Source organism: Lactuca sativa, chromosome 6, assembly GCF_002870075.4.
Source record: "Lactuca sativa cultivar Salinas chromosome 6, Lsat_Salinas_v11, whole genome shotgun sequence".
Taxonomy (NCBI): Eukaryota; Viridiplantae; Streptophyta; class Magnoliopsida; order Asterales; family Asteraceae; genus Lactuca; species Lactuca sativa.
In genome coordinates, this window is record NC_056628.2 from 195,540,611 (window position 1) to 195,561,251 (window position 20,641).

The 20,641-nt window shown below is 34.9% G+C and overlaps 3 protein-coding genes across 3 annotated transcripts; all 3 read left to right on the top strand.

The window, feature by feature from the left end:
* The first annotated feature begins 5,845 nt into the window (after positions 1 to 5,845).
* Positions 5,846 to 9,338, top strand: LOC111908828 (cytochrome P450 98A2). The gene is made up of 4 exons (XM_042896177.2): positions 5,846 to 6,013; positions 6,475 to 6,686; positions 6,823 to 6,958; positions 7,114 to 9,338. Exon 4 carries the CDS (start codon positions 7,592 to 7,594, stop codon positions 9,179 to 9,181), a length of 1,590 nt encoding a protein of 529 aa, XP_042752111.1. The 5' UTR covers positions 5,846 to 6,013; positions 6,475 to 6,686; positions 6,823 to 6,958; positions 7,114 to 7,591; the 3' UTR covers positions 9,182 to 9,338.
* LOC111908798 (uncharacterized) lies at positions 5,980 to 7,262 on the top strand. Its single transcript, XM_023904598.1, has 4 exons — positions 5,980 to 6,013; positions 6,475 to 6,686; positions 6,823 to 6,958; positions 7,114 to 7,262. Exons 1-4 carry the CDS (start codon positions 5,980 to 5,982, stop codon positions 7,260 to 7,262), a joined length of 531 nt encoding a protein of 176 aa, XP_023760366.1.
* Positions 9,339 to 15,992: 6,654 nt separating the features above from the next.
* Positions 15,993 to 18,156, top strand: LOC111908829 (eukaryotic translation initiation factor 3 subunit I). The gene is made up of 8 exons (XM_023904629.3): positions 15,993 to 16,315; positions 16,498 to 16,713; positions 16,878 to 17,005; positions 17,113 to 17,232; positions 17,338 to 17,427; positions 17,521 to 17,607; positions 17,710 to 17,789; positions 17,929 to 18,156. Exons 1-8 carry the CDS (start codon positions 16,132 to 16,134, stop codon positions 18,005 to 18,007), a joined length of 984 nt encoding a protein of 327 aa, XP_023760397.1. The 5' UTR covers positions 15,993 to 16,131; the 3' UTR covers positions 18,008 to 18,156.
* Positions 18,157 to 20,641: the final 2,485 nt, after the last annotated feature.

Here is a 20,641-nt window from a genome sequence, read left to right on the forward strand (position 1 = left end):
TCTAACTCAGCTCAAACCAGTCCTCAGCTGCTGAAGGTCTCCTTGTGATGCCAATTAGCCATTACCTAGATACCATCACATGTGACGAGGCTCAGATAATCCTTCGAGTAAGAGACTCGTCCCTACAACGGTTGGACTTAGACGAGAGCTGCACAATAGGGCCAAATCCAGCACTCTGAGATTATTCAAACCCGATCACATGTGGCGTGGCGTATCCACCTAAGGGCTAACTTCCATCACTTAGAATCCCACAATGCACAAAGCAAGCAACATTCAGACAAGGGAAAATCTAACCACAACATACTCAATCACATATAATAGGCACATAAGGCATCATTCCTAGATCCTTACTCCTAATCTAGCATGCTGTTCTATCAACTGATAATCATAACATAAACTGGTATGGGTATTTTGGGGTACTTACTTGAGCTCGGCTGATTGCATGCACCACACCCTTTTCCTCTTTTCGAAGTTCTTCTCTTTATGAATTCTTTTTGCTTTTCTAAAACTGTTTTCTTTCTCAAAACTCTCTTTTTACCAAAACTGTCTTTCCGTGTTGAAAACTTTTATACCAATTCCTCAGTTTGAGTTCAGTCACACTCGAGAGCATGTCCGAATCCCTCAAACCAAGGCTCTGATACCAACTTGTAACATCCCAAAATTTAAGACTAAAAATTTCTTTTAATAAAACATTACGTTAAGTAAATTCATCATTTTCAAACATAAACAAAGTATTAGTTTCCAAAATACATATTCGTTATCAGAGTAAACATTCCCAGGCTGTCTAAACTATGGTGTGTGCCATGCGATCATCCCGAGCTCCATCATCCGCTACCGGAAGTACCTGAAACCAAAACTGAAAACCGTAAGCACGAAGCTTAGTGAGTTCCCCACCCTACCACATACCATGCGCATAACTGCACATTGCACATACTGGGCCACGCCCTCTATCTAGTTGCAACTAACACATACTGCAAATATTGGGCCACGCCCGCTATCCTGGGCCTCGCCCCCTACCTCGGGCCTCGCTCGCTACAACGGCCCCGCCTGGCTTCGAGCCCCACTCGGATACAGATCTGTTTCACTTAGGCCTCGCCTGTCACAGGGCCTCGCCCACTAACATATAATAACACATCAACATATCACATCACATCACATAAGCTAAACACATACTAACGGATCTTGTCCTAAGGCCTCGCCTATCTCTGGGCCCCGCCCTTGTCCTGCTACTGATGAGTCATGGAACCCCGTCCATACTCCTGCTGATAGTGAGGTGCGGGCCCAGCCCACCCTCACTCCTTCCCTAACTTGGGCCTCGCCCCTGATCTGCTACTACCGAGATGTGAAACACCATCCACACTCTGCTATTGGTGAGATACGGGACCTCGCCCACACTCACCTCCCTACCAGGCACATACAAGTATCACACACACAACAAGTATAACTATCACATAAACCATTCCTTGGGCACCCGCCCTCTATCATTGGACCTCGTCCCGAATATCATATTAGCATACTGTGCCTAGGGCTAACCCCCAGGTCTTCTACTCATAACTACATGGGCCGGCATTGTGGCCGTAGACCCGTTCATACCAAGGGAAACTCACCTGCACTGGCTGAACTAGCTGATGATCCCACTAGCTGCTGCCCGACCACTCACTGGACTCCTGCTCTACTAGCTTCCCAAGCTATCAATATCAATGCAACACTTAGTCTAACTGACCCCCGACAGTCGACCAAGTCAACTCTGGTCCAAGTCAAAGTCCTGGTCAAAGTCAACCTTCCAGGTCAACCCTACTCGCCGAGTCCACTTACTGACTCGTCGAGTTCTTATGCTCAAAGTCCTTTCCAATCACGACTTGACTCGCCGAGTCAGCCCCTGACTCGCCGAGTCTACTGATTCCCGAATTCTATCATGTCCCACTCACTGAGTCCTGGCTCGAGTCTTAACTTGAAGGGTTTGGGACCACGCGACCTGACTCGTCGAGTCTATGAACAGACTCGCCGAGTTGGTCATCCGACTCGCCGAGTTCATGCCCATCTTCATCCGACTCGACGAGCTGTTCATCCCACTCGTCGAGTTCCTCCTCATCTTCAAGCTACTCGCCGAGTCCACTCGAAGGACTCGCCGAGTCCACTTGGTTCCACATACATGCAGAGGACTTTCGAGTCATGCAGGGACTCCAAACTGTAGATCTACCCTTCCTAAGCCTACTCCTCACGTAAAGTTGCAAACTTTACGTGTAGAGAAGGAGATCTAGGCAAAATGCACCATAAACTAAGGTGTAAGACCAAGAGGCTCCACAATCCACTCAATGGCTGATACTTTACGGGATTCTAAACCAAAACAAGAATGGATCTGAGGTAGCAACCTCAGATCTGAACCTCAAGCTCGAGATTGATCTTAAATATGGCTTAAAAGCCCCAAAACTCATAACCAAAGTAGATCTGGATGAAGGAAGCGACTTATTACCTTCAAGTGCTCTGAAAGGTCCTTCAACTTTGGATTTGCTGCAGTTCCTTGAAGCCTTAATGATTCCTTCCCTCCTTCTTCCTTCAAATCACCCTCAAAATGGCAAAGAGCTTGAATAAGCAACAATGACGGTTTAAGGTTCGTATTCTGGGTTGGAGAGGCAGTAAAGGAGCCCCAGGAAGAAGAATGAGACGTTTAAATAGGCTTCAAGCCCCGGATTTAGGGTTTTCCTCGCACAGACCCTACTCGCCGAGTCGCCTTAGCCGACTCGCCGAGTTGGTCACTTACTCCTCGACTCGGATCCCGCTCGGACTCGTCGAGTTCCTCCTTGGACTCGCCGAGTCCCCCTTAATTTTTGGGTTTCCTTTACTTTCTTGGCTTTCAAAACTTTGGGTGTTACATGAGGCTTTTGCTGAAGATAAGCAGCTAGAAATCCATCTCCTCCATTTACACCCGAAGTTCATTTGTTCCATGACTGAGTCTAAAAAACCTCAGTTAATGGAATCAAATGCCTTTTCAAAATCAATCTTGAACAAGAACATTTTTTTTCTTTTTTTTTTTTTTGTTTTGCCCAATATATGATTTCGTTTAAATAATAAGAGGACCATCATGAATGTGCCTGCCTTGAATATAAGTTGACCGAGTCTCATCAACCACCTCCCCGATTACCATCTTCAATCTAACAGCGAGAAGTTTTGCAATCACCTTGTACCTACATCTAATAAGACTGATGGGTCTATAATTTGTATATGGATGGATTAGTTGTTTTTTTTTTTTTAACTTAGTCAACAAACAACTAATCCATCCATATACAAATTAAAAGAACACTCCACAAATGGTTCGCCCAAAAAATTTGGAAAAAGAAAATTCAAAAGGTAAAAATGCATTTTTTTATAAATTAAATAAATTGGACCAAACTACAAAAAAATATATATATTTTTATACATATATCCAAAAGTATCATTTTAAACCAAAAAAATTATACTAATATCAAAGCTCTAAAGTTTTTATTTTATTGTAAGTTTGGTCTGATTATTTTTTAATTTTTTTTAATATCGATTTTGCCCTTTGTATTTTTTTGAACTTTTTTATTATAGAAATCAAAATTTCTCTCTCTCTCTCTCTCTCTCTCTATCTCTCTCTCTCAAACATAATTGACTTGAAATCCACATTCCGAAATCCGTCTATCATATCCATCAAAAACTCTTACCAAACTTCCCATATCTCCCACATTTTACTCAAATCCACATATACATAGATTTCCTTCACTCGGTCGAAAGCGACGCCTCCTTTGCCACCTATAGAGCCCCCAATTCCACTACTGCTCCCTTACCTATCATTTGGGGGTTTTGTTGTGGCCACCTTCGACCCTCTCTACGTCGCCCCTTTTCTCAAATCTTACATCAGCGTCGGAGAAGAAGGATCGTCGCCCTCACCCATCATCCAGATCTAAACATCTAGAGTTTTCTCATCGTCACCCTTGATGTCATCAAATCTGGAAGACGAAAACCCTAGTTACGGATGAGAAAGGTGATGGTGTTAGGGTTTCTAAAATTAGAATGGTGACGATGTGATTGGAGAAGCAGAGAGACGGTGTCCATTACCAAGTTGAAGTAACATCGAGTAAACTATGGCTTACTTGGTGTAACATCCCGAAAATACCAACAATTTTTTTCATCTTTAACCCATCAAATCTGCATAATCATTTGTTTGAAACCAATCAGAGTAAATGTATTTTTTTTCAAACATCATAGTAATATGCTAACAATCAATGCGAAAAATCCATCAGGGGATGTTGTGCAGTTAAGTCGGGCCCTTCCCTTTGGAACTGGAACTACCTAAAAATGTTTAAACCACAAAACCCTAGATCTAGCATACAATTAATTATATTAACATAAATTAGGGTTTAGATATGACCTTAGATTGTTATATAGCAATAACAATCAATCATTAGCTTCAGAAAGCTTTGTGCCTCAAGTGTTGCACCTCTAATGGAGTCACAAACACCACTAAGCAACAAGAATGAAGTGGGAAGAGAGGGGAGGCACCAAAAACGGCTGGAAACCCTAATCCAAGTGTTAGCCACGTTTTTGGTGCCTAAGGGCTCCTTATATACTTAGGCAATTAGGGTTATCTAACAAGGAAACCCTAATTTGACTGCTTAAGCCCTAAGCAACCCATGGACTCCTTCTTTAGAAGCGTTGGACGATTTCTAATGGTTTCCCTATAGAATTCGTCCACTCCACCTTCTATGGAGTCCATAAGCCCATCTATGTAATTATCTTATAATTACACAATAAGTCCGTTAAGTTTAATTAATCTCTTTTAGCCACAAAATTAATTATTAATTAATTCTTGACTAATATTAATTAAACAATATGATTTCTCCTTTAATATATTATTCTTATAATATATTAATAAATCATAATTAAACTTTTATCTCCTTAATTCATCCTACATATTGCTATGGTGAAGGCAACTCAAAAGGACCATGCTCATAATCGGGTCAAATACATACCAAAATAGTTATGGACTTAGACACTAATCCAACATTATCGTCAATATAATACATAAGCATAAACGAAAGATTGCATGTCTTAGAATAGTACATTAACTTATTGGCCTACATTCCATTATCCTCTCATCAAAATCATCTCAACACACATGTATTTTCGTACCGCTACCTGTGATACAAGGAAACTGAATGGATCAGACTTGGGGAGGTCTGGTGAGCACATAGGGTTTCAACCCACAATAATTAAATTTTTTAATTAAATTTTTTTCATCAAACAATTCAACCCGATTACTCATTCCCGTTATTTTCACATTATGACCCTAATTATTAGTCTCAAGGGGCCTACCCTAAGGATCATTGTAACCATCGGGGTAGACAACATTGTTTAGGGGATTCCTTAGCAAATGCATGTCAATAAGGCAACTATGGGGGGATGAAATACATCTTTAGTGAACACATAGTTCAAAAATACATACAGGTTGTGAGTCTACCAACGTTCCACTGAGACTGTCTAGAATAGTCTTTGGTCGTCATCTATATTCCGCTATACGACTAGATCATTTATAAAGTCAAAGCCTCTCATCTTAACATCATCTCATCTTATATATTTCATCATTATCATCCTTTTTCTACACACGCGTTTGTGTTTTACCGACTTGCATATTCGCAGATCAAATGGAGAAATTGCAGATCAGCTTAATCATCTGCGATTTTGATGATTAATAATATTAGATTTTTTTGTCTATTTTCTATAAAATAATTTAAAAATTGACTATTTTTATAATTTTCCCATAAAAATAAAAACTAAAATGTACAGACTAAGTTAAATCATTTTTCAAAATTTCAAGGAGTTTTTACCGTCGCCAATTGACTGAATTTGAAATTGGTATCTTTCAATTCCTCATCATCCGTAGGCCTGAATCTCAAAATCTCAAGAATCACGCTTGTCTTTCTTCTACAACAATTTTTTCCTCTTCTTCATACGGCAGTCATGTCCGCCAACCCTAATTGCACAGTGTACATCGGTATATTTTCGAAACCTACACCAATTTTACCTTTTATTATTACTATTTTGTCTGCTTCATGTTGTTCCAATATGTAAATTTCCATGAATGAGTTAGACTGTTAGGGCTAGTTGACGATCCTTTCTGAGTATTGATTCCCTTTTTGGTTTTAGCTGAAATTCAAGATGTATATGAGTTCTATGTTACCAGTGAATCTTGATTGGATTAACGTATACCGCTTTTTTTCCATTGATTCAACTCTCGGTCCTCTAAATCAATAATCCATTATAACGTGTATACAGGAAAGGTAGGCATATGGAATACGATTTGGGATAATTTGCGCCCAAAATTCATGAATTTGTTTAATACTACAATAGTGAATTCTTTCTATGTGTATCCTATATAAACGAATCTTGTGGTATACTTGCTATATGCGTCTTTCCATAACTGATGTTTGAGTGTGTGTGTGTGTGTATACACAGGTAACTTGGATGAACGAGTAAGTGATAGGGTTTTATACGATATCCTTATCCAAGCTGGGAGGGTGGTTGACTTACACATTCCTCGAGATAGGGAAACTGATCGACCAAAAGGTTTTGCATTTGCAGAATATGAGACCAAAGAGATTGCCGATTATGCTGTCAAGCTTTTTTCTGGTCTTGTCACTCTTTACAACAGAACATTGAGATTTGGAGTAATTCTCTTTTCCTTTTAGCTACTCAATTTTGATAGCCTATGTTACTGTTTTCACACTTCTTTATCAATTTATGCAACAGTATTTCATTTTTTTACCAGTTTAAAATATTGATATATGAACTCCATAAAAACAGATTTCTGGGCAAGACAAGTCTGCACAAAATTCAAATCCAAATCTGCAAACCTCACCAATGACTACATCAAATTCTCCTTTCAAATCAAGGCCAAATGTTGATGTTTCTCCTGGGCCCATTTCACCATATACACAAGGTAAAGTCTCTCACATGATGCCATGACATAAAAGTTGGAGTTGTGTGCAAAAGACAGGAATGCCCTCCTGATCCTCATCACTGAAAATAGTCCTATTAAGAAAATGCAGCCTTAGTTATTGAATATTGATGATATGTTTTTGGTTGAAATTTCAGTTTCCCCTAGTGCAGATGTATTTTCATATGTAAGTAGATCTTCACATGTGGATCACAACAATAATGACCATAGAAGAAGTCATGGGGCAAATCGGGATGCCATGTCAAACCGCTATGATGCAAATAACCCACATCATGATCGTCGCTAAATCTATTAGTAATCATGATAATGTTGTTAATTGTGGAGCATTATTAGATGATCGAAACTTAGTCTTTTAGTAATGTAGCTGTAGCATCTGTATGAATTAAATGTTTGATATTAGCTACATCTGTGACGATTGTTTTAGTTTGCAATGGAAGTGTTATGTGTTGCTGTTGGATGATGCGAAATCATGAAATTAAGATGGAATTGTTAAAATAATAAAAAAGAATATATATTATTTTGTTGAGCTATAACAAATGTGTTGCAAATGTAATATTTTCAGGAGCATGGAAGTTGCATTGATTAATAAGAGAATGCAGTTCCATTTATAAACAAATGTCACTTAAAGAACATGATATTATAGTTGCTCCTCTCTTTACAAATAAGTCAAAACTCATGACTTTGTTCCCCACACTCGGCTTCCTCACATCATCATCAATGGTGATTGAAGTTCTATCCCTCTCAATCACCCTCATCATTATCATCATCTTCACTTTGCATAGACGACTCGGACAAAACCTCCCACCAGGCCCATGCCCATGGCCCATTGTTGGCAACATGTACCAAATAAGACCTAACGATTTTCGTCTTTTAACCAAATGGTGTCATGTATATGGCCCCATCATATCGTTTCAAATTGGTTCCTCAATCTGCATTTCTGTGTCAAACCCACACTTAGCTAAAGAAGTTCTCAAGAACCATGACAATCAACTTGCAAATAGACACAGAACGATAGGGATTGCAAGATTTAGCAGAAATGGCGATGATCTCACATGGGCTGACTATGGACCCCGGTTTGTGAAGCTCAAAAAGCTTTGTGTTGTAGAACTTTTCTCTCTAAAGAACCTCGAAGCACATAGGTCCACGAGGGAAAATGATGTTTCAATTATGATCGACTCCATTAACAAAGATTATTGTGGGAAAGTTTTGGTAGTAAAGAATTGTTTGAAGAAAACAATGTTCAATATCATTGCAAGAATGTTATTTGGCAACTCATTGGTGTCTTATAATGGGGAGTTAAATGCCATCTTGGAGGCTCAGTTTCGCGCCAAGGTATCATTAGGTGTAGTGGAAGAAGTCTCGTGGCTACGGTGTCTTTCTTGGCTTAAAGACAACGAAAACAAATGGATTGGATCGCGAAACCACCGATTCTTTCAAGCAATTATAATACAGAAAAAAGAAAACCAAAACACTAGCACCCACCAGAATAATTTAAGTTTCTTGGATGCTTTATTGAGTCGACGTGAAGAATATAATCTTAGCGACAATACAATTAGTGGGCTATTGTGGGACATGGTGACTGCAGGGATCGACACCATTGTTGCCGCCCTAGAATGGGCTATGACCGAGTTGCTAATAAACCCGGCGGTTAAGCGAAAAGCTCAAGAGGAACTAGATAGGGTTATAGGGTTTGGTGAAGTTATGACTGACTCCGATATACCAAATCTTCCTTACCTAACATGTGTGGTTAAAGAAACCCTAAGGTTGCATCCTCCTACGCCACTAATGCTTCCCCACCAAGCCACAACAAACTTAAAGATCGGAAGTTTTGGTGTTCCTAAAGGAAGTAGGGTTTACGTGAATGTATGGGCAATCGGTCGTGACCCGCATGCATGGAAACAACCGTTGGTTTTTCAACCCGAAAGGTTTCTTGAAGAAGATGTTGATATAAAAGGACATGATTTTAGGTTGCTGGCATTTGGGTCGGGTCGGAGGATGTGTCCAGGTGCACAGTTGGGGATGAACATGGTGACCTTAATGTTGGGGAGTCTTTTGCACCGATTCGAATGGTCATTGCCAGAAGGGTTTAAGGCAGAGGAAGTTGACATGGTAGAGATGTTAGGAATAGTGGCTTACAAGAAGATCCCACTGGAGGTTGTCCCTACTCCAAGGTTGCCTAAGCATGCAAGTAGCAAGGATGAGTAAGTTGATTAAAGCTTGTTTGACAAAACTAGTTGGTAGTTAGTTGGTAGTTGGTAGTTGTTGCTTTTTATTTGTAAAAAAGTCTTTCGACAAAAGTAGTTTTTAGCTTTTAAAGATGTAAAATTACACAAAACCAAAACTAAAAGTTGCAGAAGTTAAAAGCAGTGAAAAACTAAAATATTTCAAAAGTTACCCTTTTAGATTATTAACTTCTTGTTTAAAGTAAATACCACTGTCCAAGAAAAGTCTAATAGTAAAATGGTTTCTATTTAGATATCATTGCTATAGTTAAATATTTTTTTTAATTATCATATAATATTATAAACAAATAAACATGACATTATAATAAACAAATAGTTAAAAACTGACATATAATAAAATCTAACATATAAAAATAAACAAATCGTTAAAAAGTGACATATAATAAAATGAACAATTAAATAAAAATTTAAAATATAATATAATATAACATTATAATAAACAAATCTTAAAAAATTGGCATATAATAAAATGACCATGAAGATTGATAATGCAGGTTTGAATGGGTTTCGACGACATACTTAAAATATTTCAACCTCTTAAAATACTCGTTGCCAAAACTCAAAAGAGAGTACAATGCTATTTCCATGTTATTTTTTTTATCAATATAAATGTCATCCAAATACAAAGCAATTGGATACCGTTAAAATTGGATAGATTGAATAGAGTATAATGTCCTAAAAAAAAGAAATGATAGTAGAATGCCTTAATAAGAAAAAAAAAATTAAAAGTACAATATTGTAGTAAAAAGAAATGAAAGTTGATATCCCTAATATGTTTATATGGCTAAGTACAATTACCAAATAATTAACATCAAACATCCATCCTCTCTGATGGAGACAAATCCTGCACCCATTCAATCTTAGCAACATGGTACCTTCATTATATATGTGAAATACATACCATCAGCTTAAAAAACAAATTTGAAACTAGTTTGCCGAGACCGTGTCTATTTCAAAAAAAAATTATAAACCTTGAAAATTAAAAAAAAAAAAAAAAGTCATGATAGAATCTACCCGAAAAGGATATCTACGAATTGAGAAATTTAAGAACATTTTATATGGTAATGATTCATGTTGTGCTTGAACCACATGGATCAACAATTGCTACATATGGGTTTTGTAAAAACATAAATTAAAAACATTAGCATAAAGAGTAGAAAACATGTTAAAAACATAGATTAAAATAAAAAAAACCTTTGAATCCCATAAAAAGAAGCTATTTGTAAGTGAGATAGGTGGAAGTCCCGGTTGAAGAAGTGGATTTCGAAGACAGACTTGGTGATGTCATGTCCATAGTTTGCCAAACCATAACATACAATACCTTTATTTTTTACCACCAAAACCAATGAAAACCACATTCATACATATTATTGTGCAAAATATTCTCTTAACTTAATGAAACAAAAGGGCACAAGTCGTATGCAATATGATTCAAGTTAGCCATATGAAAACCTACCCGACAAAATTTGTGTGTCAAACTCAATGTACACCAACTAAATATGAACATTGTGCAACTCTAACTTATTTGCATGCTCAAACATTACAGAAATTTGAGTCTTTTCAAATTCAATTCCAAATATAGAAATCGCTACCGTTGCTGCTATCTCAGCCGCATCCCATAAAAACCCATAAACAAAATGAACTTTTAGACTTTTTGTCACATTTTTTATATATGTAATACTCAGATTTGTTGCTTATTAAAAATAAGGTTCAGTGTAGAAAGTGCAAGATTAAAAAGTGTTTAAAAAGTTGTTCCTTTACATGAAACAATGACTACTGGATTTGTGGCGGTTTGCTTATGTCTTAACTTTAGTTGAAAAGACGTGTCACATATGACATCAAGAAGGAAATAAAGCGAGTGAAGGGGTGACTGTGTGGGCTAGGCACAAAAGACATTTGACTTTTAAGGATCAATAAAACCTGAATTTAGATGCTCGATCATTTTTTACATAACACAAAGGACCTTTTGGCTATGTGTCAGTGCCCCTACATGAGAACGTTGCATCTCCTCACTAATTTGGCACTATTCCACAAAAGATTTTGCCTCATTGATTTCATATCCACTTGTCTAAGTTATATTCATCTAATATACAAACAAATCATGTTTAGTCTCATGTAGACTGTTTATTTAGTTAAAAAACAGACTTTGTGTGTGTGTATATATATATATATATATATATATATATATATATATATATATATATATATATATATATATATATATATATATATATATTATCCCTCCAGATATTAATTACCCAGTCAAGTCAATTTATCCATAGAATACTTAATAGGAAAAAAACATAATTTCTGCGTATTACACTTTATCCATGTTGATATCATTACTCATTTAAGCACATTATCCATGCATGAATTAATAGGGAAAATAAAAACATGGTTTTTTTCTTTTACTATCTTTTATGCCAGGTGGCGACAATCTCAGCCCTTTAGTAGTTCAGTTCCTCTTTTTTGCTTTCTTCCTACACCATCTTATTAATTTAGTAAAGTCTCTATAATTGAGGTTGGGTCAGTTCCAATTTCATATGATCTAATAGAAGGTCTGTTGAAGGAATACACACCATCTTTAACGGTTCCCTAATAAACCTAAAGAATCAAGATCTGAAAGCATGCTCGGGGCCATAGACGTCCAACCATGCATCATCAATTGCTTCTACAAAGTAAAGAGAAAGTTTGGAGACGAATTGTTGATTCGTAGATGGTTGAAGGAGATATGGTTTTAGGGTGTATCATTATTGATCGGAAGCATAGGTGGTGGTTTTATGGCGTATCGTTGTTGATTGGAAGCATAGGGACCGAATTTGCCAATCTTCAAAACTTTTATCGCAAAAACATAAAACATATAAATTATACTGTTTCTCATGGCTTTGTGCATTAATATGTAAAAAAAAAGGAATATTGAATCCTAATGTATTAGGATTTAAATAGTATTTTTATAATTTGTGATTTACACATAATAAATATATTTAAAATTAGTCATGTATTCATGTTTAGTTACATAATATTTATTTAATTTGTCACTCATATATACATATAATAAATATTTTTATATTCCGACATATCATTAGTGGTGGTTGATATATCCATCATTCCATATTATTATATCCCTTTTATTTTTCTAATTTATATATATATATATATATATATATATATATATATATATATATATATATATATATAGAGAGAGAGAGAGAGAGAGAGAGAGAGAGAGAGAGTTAGGTTCATATAAAAACTCTAAGTATTATGTGAGTGTATAACCAATTGTGGACCAATGAAGATTTTTGAATTTTTTTTTAACAATTATTTTAATAAAAAAAACAAATCATACATTTATAAATATCTCCCTTAAATCATGGAGTAGTTACAAATCACCAAATGTACGGGACATCACCAGAAATACCATTATCAATTCTCTGGTTCAACATCGCTTTACATGCCACCACTAAAAACCCGAAATCAGCCAACAACAACATCATCAGACCGCTTTATCTCCACCGGCACACTATCTACAACAGGAAAAACGGAAGTATCGTTGCCCTAAATCTCGATTTGCCCATAAATTGGGACAAGGTACATGAACATTAGATTATTGCATCAGTACTCAACCCAGTTGTACAGTAAAATTGATTAATCGAGGTTTCTTAGAGAACACGCATTTGTTGCCTTCAAACTGTTTGATGAAAAGCCTCAGAGTATTCATTATCAGAGAATTTGATTAAACTTGTTCGAATCAAGCTTTTTTAAAGAACACCTATTTACTGCCTTCAAACAGTTTGACAAAAATCCGTAGGGAATTTTATATAAGTGTTTTCTAGGATGTTCTGGTGGGTTAGTAATCAAAATTTTTTGACTGGGAAGTAAAAGATTACCTTTTGGATTTATTTTACTGAGGTTTTGGTGTTGTTCTTTTTCTTATCGATATTTCTTGGCTCTAATATCCTACTAGATTTGGTAAATTTTTCATCGATTTCGTTTTTGGCGTTTATGACAGCCCATATGTTAGGTTTCGTATCTACTTCACTATCTAATCTGTAAAAGATAGAGTTAACTGATGTCAATTTAATTATGCTTTCAAATTTACACATATTAATGGTAAATCGTTAGCATATCATATCTTTTGATTGGAATGCATCAATGTTTAGGATTTGAATATACTAGTCTGGTGCTTAAAATCATTATTTATTCAAGGAAAGATGTCATGTTTTTCAATATGGTGCTTAGAATCATTATTTATTCAAGGAAATATGTGATGTTTTCACAGGAGAATTACATTCATGTTCTTTTTCATGTCATATATGCATGTTTTACAAATCACTGTCCAAACTAACAAGTTTGTATAATACCATATACAGGTCTTCCTTATACTACTAATGAAATGGGATAAAGAGAAGCTTTCCAACAATAATATCTATCAAGAATGGTGTTGTTTCAAAAAGAATCAAGAATATCAGTATATTATTTCAAGAATAGGGCATGTTTTGGTTTGCAAATCGACCATCTGTACATCAAGAATGTTTCATATAGTTGTATTTTTTTCATGTATTCTTTTAGAATCAACCAGAATGTAGGTTTGCTTTGCTAATGTGAACATGTTTTGTTGCATAATTGTTTTCCATTTTCTCTTATTATTATTCTTTCTTATGCGTTATTAGTCATTATCATTCTCAATCATTCAGAAAGAATTATTATTCTTTAAGAATGCACATTGTCATTATTAACCATTCTGATAGAATTAATATTCTTAAAGAACGCACCAATATATATTCTGTGAGAATTATCATATTCTTAACTAATGCATTATGCTTTGTGAAATTTGTATTTTTCTTACTTTTTACATGTTTTTTAAAAGAATGTGTCAACTTTACAAAAAATATATGATTATTATTTTGATGAAACTTGTTTTTTTTAGAATATATTTAAATGTATTCTTTGAGAATATTAATTCTCAAAAAATAACTTGAATAAAATCATAGTCTATAAGAATAAAAAAAAATATGTGTCCATCGTAATATAATATAAACCTGCGTTATAATAAAAAATGTAATTATCCATTATAACTTTTTATAAAATATGATAATCTAGTATTAAATAAAAATCTCATCAAACTAGGATACAAATAAGGGATTTATTTTTTTAAATATAAGTTAATAGAGTAAAATATTCTTGTAATTAATTTGGTGTATTATAGAGTACATAGTATCCTAGGCTAATAACATGTATCATCAAATCATAACCATTCATTTTTTTTAATCCAAGAGACAAGAAGTAGTAATACATTCACACAATATTTATGGTTCATATTTAATCCTAACTATATATATATATATATATATATATATATATATATATATATATATATATATATATATATTAATTACTTAATGTGCAAAGAGAAATAGAGAGGAAAAGAAGCTAATTGGTTGTGGTAGATTGTGCTCCCAGCAGCCTCCCACCACAAATAACCACGATCACTAGCAATCACTAAACACTAAGGTAGTGTTTGTTTTTTGTCTGCAGATCTGCGTGACCTCTTCTGTCTGGGCCGCGCAGACCACGCGCAGACATTAGCCTTCTCAGACTGTTTGTTTTTTTAAATACTGTAGACCTAAAAATGTATGCGCGCTCTCTTCTTGACGCAGATGTGGACCAGAGTCTTCTAACATCTTCAGACATCTTCTAGCCTAAAACACACACACACACACACACATATATATATATATATATATAAATTTTTTTCAAGTTTTTTTTTTTTTAATTTATATTTTTTCCAACTTTATTAATGATAAACAATTTGAAATTTTTTTTTACAAAACTTAAAAAAAACGTTCGACAATACAAACATAATATTTTTGATAAATTTATAAATAAAGATTTATTACAATAATAGTCGTTGAAGTTGTTTATATAAATATGAAAAAAAGTCATAATATATTTTTATATTTTTTTGCCAAATTTTGTAAAACATTATTTAATACAGTATCGTCAATTTCTCGAAAAAATATTTATGATACGTTTTAATGGATTTAATTGAAAAAATTGAAGTTTATTTACATCAATCTATGTATCAAATTCTTTGATCGCTAATTATAATGTTTAGTTATAACTTTGTAATCAAAGTTGTTGGTTTTTATCAAATATATACGTTAATTCATATCATTTTATTTTTATATTTTATACAATAATACATAAAAGTCGATCTAAATTCATTAATTATTTATAACAAAGTCATAAAAATATTAAAAATTCACTTTGAAGTCTAAAAAAATCAGTTTATTTAGATTTTAGTTTATTTTAGTAGCCCGCAGATATAAAAAAATAAACAGTCTTTTTTTTTCAGACTGGCAGACGTTTGATCCACCTCTTCTACTGCAGAGGTCTACAGATATGGTCCGCAGATTGCAGACATTTTGCCTTAGAAAAAACGAACAGCACCTAAAATGATGTTTATGTTCGGTGGTTGTTGCCAAATTAACCATAAACACATCGGTATTTCGGATGGTCTAAGGGCTCCAAATGGCACTATGGAGTTTGTAAAATTACATTGTTTTTTACAAATATTATTATAGATGATGATCTAAGCCTATTGTTATGGACTTATCCTTTAAATATTTCTATTGCTTTAGTTTATGACTTATGAGGATTTCCAAATAATTAAAAAAACAAATAACCCAACAGCCATCAATAGGGCTCCCTTTAGCGGTTCCGACCCAAAAGCGGCCCAATCTTACAGCTTTCCTACAATTTGAGCTTCCCAAAACCCCCCCGACGGCTCGACCTCCGCACTCATCTTCCTCTGATTTATTAGGGTTTCTAACATCGGAATAATTTTCCCAAAACTCGACATCTCAGAGCTCCACTTCTGTTCAATCGAATTTCCGGCAAACGAAAGCAAAGATGAGGCCGATATTGATGAAAGGGCACGAGAGGCCACTCACTTTTCTCAAGTATAACAGGGATGGTGACCTTCTCTTCTCTTGCGCCAAAGATCACACTCCTACTGTGTGGTTCGCAGACAACGGCGAACGATTGGGCACATATCGTGGTCACAATGGTGCCGTATGGTGCTGCGATGTTTCGAGTAAGTTTCTTCCTTCCTCTCCCTCTTTAAGTCTTGTTTAATTTCTTTAAATTAGCAACTGGTTTGGGTTTTGAACTAACTAGTAATTGGCTTTTCTGGTAGTCAAATCTATAACTAAGCGATTGGATTTTGTGGAAATTTCTTTTGTTGATAAGGTAACTGATTCACAATTGGTTCTGCAGGAGATTCAACACGATTGATTACCGGGAGTGCCGATCAATCAGCCAAACTTTGGGATGTTCAGACCGGAACACAGCTTTTCACATTCAATTTCGATTCCCCTGCTAGAGCTGTTGATTTTTCCGTTGGTGATAAGCTTGCTGTTATCACCACCGACCCTTTTATGGGATTAACTTCTGCTATCCACGTTAAACGCATTGCTTCTGATCCTGCTGACCGTGAGTTCACTAATTTGGCCTGGTTTATATTCAGTTCTCTAATCAACAAATACAGTAAACTATAGAAAGCAGCTTTAATCTATTTTCAACCAAACAATGCATTGGTTTGTATCATAATGTGACAATGTTAATAATACTACGTTCTAATTGGTGCAACTTTTCAGAGGTCGGTGAATCTGTACTCGTACTTAAGGGTCCTCAAGGAAGGATCAATAGAGCTGTTTGGGGACCTCTGAACAAGACAATCATTAGTGCTGGTGAAGATGCTGTGGTTCGAATTTGGGATACAGAGGTATTGTTTTCCTCCAACTTCTGTAAACAACCTTGATGAAGAAGATGAATGGAATTGATTTCTCTTATTCCTCAGTTAACTATTTTTTTCTTCTTTTAAATTTTCAGACAGGAAAACTGCTGCAAGAAAATGACAAGGATATTGGTCACAAAAAGACAATTACTTCACTTGCAAAATCTACTGATGGATCACATTTTCTCACTGGATCCCTTGATAAGTCAGCTAAGGTAATTAGTTCTATAACAAGATTTCATTTTTCATAGTGTTAGTTATTTGATTAAATTAAATCATATCATTCTTATCCCCCTATTTTCTTTGAAATAAATAATTAGCTTTGGGACAGCAGATCATTGACATTGATCAAGACATATGTTACTGAACGTCCAGTCAATGCAGTTGCAATGTCTCCACTTCTTAACCATGTAAGTTTCATAATCTTTAATTTTTTTTTAATTTTACTAAAAACAATCTTATTTTATTTAATATAATAATATGAAACATTTATGATTTATCAGGTGGTGCTTGGAGGTGGTCAGGATGCATCTGCTGTTACCACAACTGATCATCGTGCTGGTAAATTTGAAGCCAAATTTTATGACAAGGTAAAAAAGAATATCACATATTTTTTATATAATCTTTTTTTTTTACAGAATTTGTATTTATTATATATATGTATGTCAACTTGTGTGTATGTGGTATAATAGGTTCTACAAGAAGAGATTGGAGGGGTTAAAGGGCATTTTGGTCCAATAAATGCCTTGGCTTTCAACCCTGATGGGAAAAGGTACATTCTTCTTTCATAAGAAATTGTAAAGTTGAAATCCAAATTTGATTTTTTTTTTTGCACAAAAGACCTAAATACCCCTGCTCATAGCTGTTGATAATCTTTTTACCAAATTTGATCTTTTTTAAATGTAATGTAGTTTTTCAAGTGGTGGTGAAGATGGTTATGTGAGGCTGCATCACTTTGATCCTGACTACTTCAAGATTCCATCAATTTGATAAAAAAAAGGAAATATCAAGATTTACTTTTAAATCATTAAAAACATCTTTTCGGTTTTGTAGTAGAGTTGAGATTGTGGTGAGGTATGTTTTCACTTGGATGTAATTCGAGCAAGAGTATTATTGAAAGATTATTTGGATTTGATTCAGTTTTGAGGATGTGCTCTTATTCATCTTTTTCCATTTTCATTAAAATTTTAGTCATTTTCTTAAATATCATTTATTCAAAAATAATCTGACTAGTGGTGTTGGCTTAAAAAATGTTATCTTTATGGGTCTGAATGTAGTGTGAAAATTAAAATTGGATTCCATAGTGTTGTCTTATGCTAAATTGGTTGCTCATTCTTCATCAAAGAGCCCTAAGTGGGTCTTAATGGGTGACAATGTGTCATGTGTATAATCTGTAAGAAGTGGAAATACGAAAGTCTTAAAGTTAAAATGAATTCCCAAGCATAATCTGGAAGATACCCATTTGCATATTGTGAGGAATCAAAATTTCTTTTTTTACCGATGTTGGACTTCATTGGTACGGATTTTTTTTAGTGTGTACCGTGTAGCATTCCTCGAAAGAAAGATTTATGTAAGAGGATTGTGAGAAACTTACTATTATGACCCTAATGTAACCTTTTATTATGCTTAGATAATAATACCATTATTATCTTTATACTCATTTGCATGATTATAAACATATAATGATAATCTAATCTTCCTCTAATATCTTGTAGTTATTTAACATAATACCATCTACATCCAATCATACATTCATACTTTATCTTCATGGAATAAATTGTGGGCATTTATCATAATGTCACTAATATTAAAACATGGATACACAATATCATTAACAATTTAACATATAAACATTCATACATAGTCTAGTGAGAGAGAGTTATGACTCACTTTGTTAGTTAGTGAAAACTAACTACCCTTAGCTCTAAATCTTTAATTGATGCATCTTGATCCATCTTCTTTGCTCAAGGCCTATTCATACAACATATCAAGTCCTTAAATAGAACTTGTCTTAGCCTATTAATAGCTTGATTACTCTCTATACCAAAATGATTGATTAATTGGTCATAATTCTCACTTCTCATCTTTTACCTCTAAATCTATTTTATCAAATGAATTAAGCATCTCATACTACCTAATTCATTACACTCTAAACTCTATTGCAACAATTCATCTTCCTCACTAGTTAGGGTTTGAAACCCCTAACTTTCCATATATGAACTTCACCATGAAAATCACATATAAAGTTTGTTCAAAGCTACTAAACACTCTCAATGCATACTAATTGAGTCATAATCTTATTAACTCAAGCAATCTAACCAAACTAACTATTTAACCATTGAAGCTTAAAGCTTCATACAAAGGATAAATCATTACCTTAAGGGGAAGAGGATGTTAATACTTGCAATCCATCATCTCTAGCTCATCTTGTCACCCTTTTAGGTTTAAAATCACCATCCATCTGCTTTCCATCGAATTAGGAAAGAAAAATGATCTAGAATGAACCCTTAACAGGTTTAAACATGTTTATTGAACTGCAGAACTACGTTGTGGTAGTATGTTTACCGCATCGTGGTGTGCGTTATTAGGTTGCGCTCTCCCTCTTGTCGAACTGAGGTGCCACCGCGGTACCCATATACCACGTCGCAGTGCAAAGTACGTTACCCTTTACTTACGATGAAGCTTTCGTCCCTTTTACCGCTTTGCCCATAAGGCCATGGTAAAGACCTTACCACGCCACGATGCCTGCATTACCACAACAATTTCCATTGCTGATTCCATTCCTGCTTTGGAAAAGTTTTTCTTCCAACTTCTAACACTCGTATCTTCTTCGTTTTAAACCTGTTTTTATGATATTTGTATCCACGTAGTTGTCGGGGTAATATCTATAACTCCATCAAGTCACTTCTGACAGACTTATTATGGGTCTTAATCTATTAAGTCAAAAACTTGGCGCAAGAAACATAAAATTCTCAGTTTACCCTTTTAGGCCTAAATGCTCAATCTCTTGCATTTCTTCTCTTGAACTCACTTATCTCATCTTATGTAAGCGACTTAAACTTATCTTGACTCATTTAATAAAGTTACATCTTCTCAATTCATGAAATTCCTCTAAATGACCAAATTGCCCTTTTGGTCAATTATTCATCCAAAGTCAAATCTCTCTAAATTTTGAGTTTTTACAATTATGGTCATCCTACACCAACATTACCATCATTATACACATGTATTACCACCACCACTGTCCAACACCATCAACCACCACCACCTTCACCGTTGTCCAACACTAGCAACCACCACCACCATCCACCCATGTCCCACCCCTTTTTACTCTAACTTCTTGCTACCCTCATGAAATGTATGGGAATCGATGTGATATTTGATTTCAACAAACACGACGCCATTCATCTTTCTCATCTCTTCTAAGCATCGGAAATTCAAAGCCTATACCATTTCCCCTCTTTTTATTGTTACCATAATTTCAAACTCAATTGAGAGAGAAAGGAAAAATCATAAATATAAACCAGAATTCAAAACTAGAATAAATCCATTCAAACAAGAAACTCGATTCATTCAAACCACAAATCAAAACCAAAGAAATCAATAAAGTTGTTGGCGGTGGAT